Source organism: Colobus angolensis, unplaced genomic scaffold (genome assembly GCF_000951035.1).
Source record: "Colobus angolensis palliatus isolate OR3802 unplaced genomic scaffold, Cang.pa_1.0 Scaffold307, whole genome shotgun sequence".
Taxonomy (NCBI): Eukaryota; Metazoa; Chordata; class Mammalia; order Primates; family Cercopithecidae; genus Colobus; species Colobus angolensis.
Window position 1 is genome coordinate 239,471 of NW_012116344.1, and position 2,249 is coordinate 241,719.

The 2,249-nt window shown below is 35.7% G+C and overlaps 1 protein-coding gene across 1 annotated transcript in view; it reads right to left on the reverse strand.

The window, feature by feature from the left end:
• Positions 1-2,249, reverse strand: part of AGAP11 (ankyrin repeat and GTPase domain Arf GTPase activating protein 11) — a 31,426-nt gene that overhangs the window by 18,006 nt on the left and 11,171 nt on the right. The window contains exon 4 of the mRNA XM_011950436.1: positions 735-835. Within this exon, the coding sequence (XP_011805826.1) occupies positions 735-748 (14 nt within the window). The 5' untranslated portion in view covers positions 749-835. The remainder of the gene's footprint in view (positions 1-734; positions 836-2,249) is intronic.

The window sequence follows — 2,249 nt, forward strand, 5'->3', positions numbered from 1 at the left end:
ATTGAATTCGCTAAAAAGGCTAGTGAATTTGAAACAAAATTGTTTATAAGCTAGTGATGTTTACAGAATGAATAGTAAAATTAAAGACATTAATATTCTAAATTAGCACTTTCCAAACTGTGTTCTAATAAATTAGCACTTTCCAAACTGTGTTCTAAAAATCAACACTCATAACCCAAGGAGATGATGATAATGTACACTGGACAGCCCCTATGGAGCTGGTGCTGGTGTTGGTTGTTCCTTTTAAAATAAACTTCATCTCAGGGTGCTCTCAAAGCGCATCTTTGTGGCCCACGAGGTGCTCGTGCACAATGAGAGAAATTCAAATGCAGATACACTGTGGTACCAGAAGATGAAAAGCTGTTCCTTCTTCCAAGGCTAATGTCCAAAGTAGTACACACTGATTTAGGCCTATAATGCATTGAAAAACTAAGTTTTCACAAAAAACATTCAATAAAGGGAACCTATCCTTCTCACTGTGTTCAACATTGTCTAAAGGCATAAAGGCATCAAAAAGATACACTGTTTCTGGGATTGCTTCTCTGCTAACTGATTTTTTCCTTCCACCACAAGGGCTAAGATTAAAAGATAAACTGATACTTAATATTTAGAATCTGGATATCAATATATAGTTGATTCTAATTTCTTAAACTGATAGTGGAAGAGGACAACCAAATGGCTGAAATAATTTTAGAATAAACGAATCTGTCCCTCGGCAGTATAGTTGTACTCACGATATTATTGTCATTGTACGATAAGGCTGGCTGGCTGTGCTGTCATCAAGGAATATTGTTGAACATGAGCTGTATTGTTGACTGAAACGCACAGTAGATACCTGAAGGGGAAGGGAAGTATTAGCTAAACTTATCAAAGTGTATTTTTTTCTTGGTTAAAATGTTAAATACCAAAGCACTAAGATATTTCTTACACTCCATGAACTGCCTGAGTGCGGCATCATGTGCACTCTACAGAAAACCCGTTGGAGGCTCTTAACTTCCAGAGACGATGTTTAAGATATGGGTTATAAAATGCTGCCCTTAATATGGTACCTGTCATCAAACCTAACAAGGATTTTATGAATTCCCTTTAAACATTATGAGAAAAGTTTAAAATAAGATTTCATTGTTTTTTTCTACAGCTATATAAAGCAACTGAGAATTTATATTTCTATTATTTATTTACTACGATAAAATGTAATGCATTAAATAACACTGGTACAAGAGCATTTTATTGCAGTGACTACAAGACTAATGCATTTACTAAATTACTCATCCTAAATGTATTATTTCAGGCGATATTGTGACAAAACAAGTGTTTCAGATTCAGAGGCTCTGTGTGCCAGGGCTGCTAGGCCACCAACAAGCGACGAAGCCATAGGTTTCTCTAGTCCTATTATGTGGAGGATAAAAAGAGTATCACTTAAATATTCTCTCACACCCTGAAAACAGATGACAACTTAAAAAGCTAACTTTCACTTCATGTTTAAATAAGACTGCCATGACATGACTCAAATGAGACTCTCAGAGAATATTTTCCATTCATTTCAAAACTTGATCAATTTCATTCTATAAATCATCTGACCTGCACCTAGTCATTTTCCTGCTCTACTCCTGCTCTCTGCCTAGAATACTGCTTTTCTCTTTCCTTGTTTCAGCAAGCTTGACTCCATCTACCCTCTTGGATCTCTTTGTTGGCAGCCACACCAATACATGTTTTTTTGTACACTAGTTAGTTGAAGTCACCACTGCTAACAAGATACGAATTCTTGCAGAGTATTCCCCTCACGAGAAAGTATGCCTCTCCATAAGAGTAAGGGAGGGCCCTACTCTTCCTACCTCCAGCTGCTGAGCATAGAATTTTGAGTAAATCCAAAACTTTGACAAGTGTTTGACAATTCGGTTATCATTTGGAAGATAAATCTTACTACATTCAATTACAGCAAAAACATTACTAACAGTTTACTATTTATAGGTATTATTTAAGGTAGTCACAAAATAGAAACAAATAATCTAACATCAGTCAGTATAAATTAGAGTATGAAATTTTACGCTCTTTAACAATAAATGGAAGGGGTTACTTAGTAGTCTCAAGGTTTAATGACAAAAACTAGAAAATAATAGTACCTAGTAACTTAGTAAGTCAAAAAAAAAAGCTTACCATCAAAGGTCCAGTACCTGTTGGATGCCGAAGCCCACCCACTGATTTCTTCCACTGTTTACCTGCTGCCTCTCATTTTAACCCATTAAAAA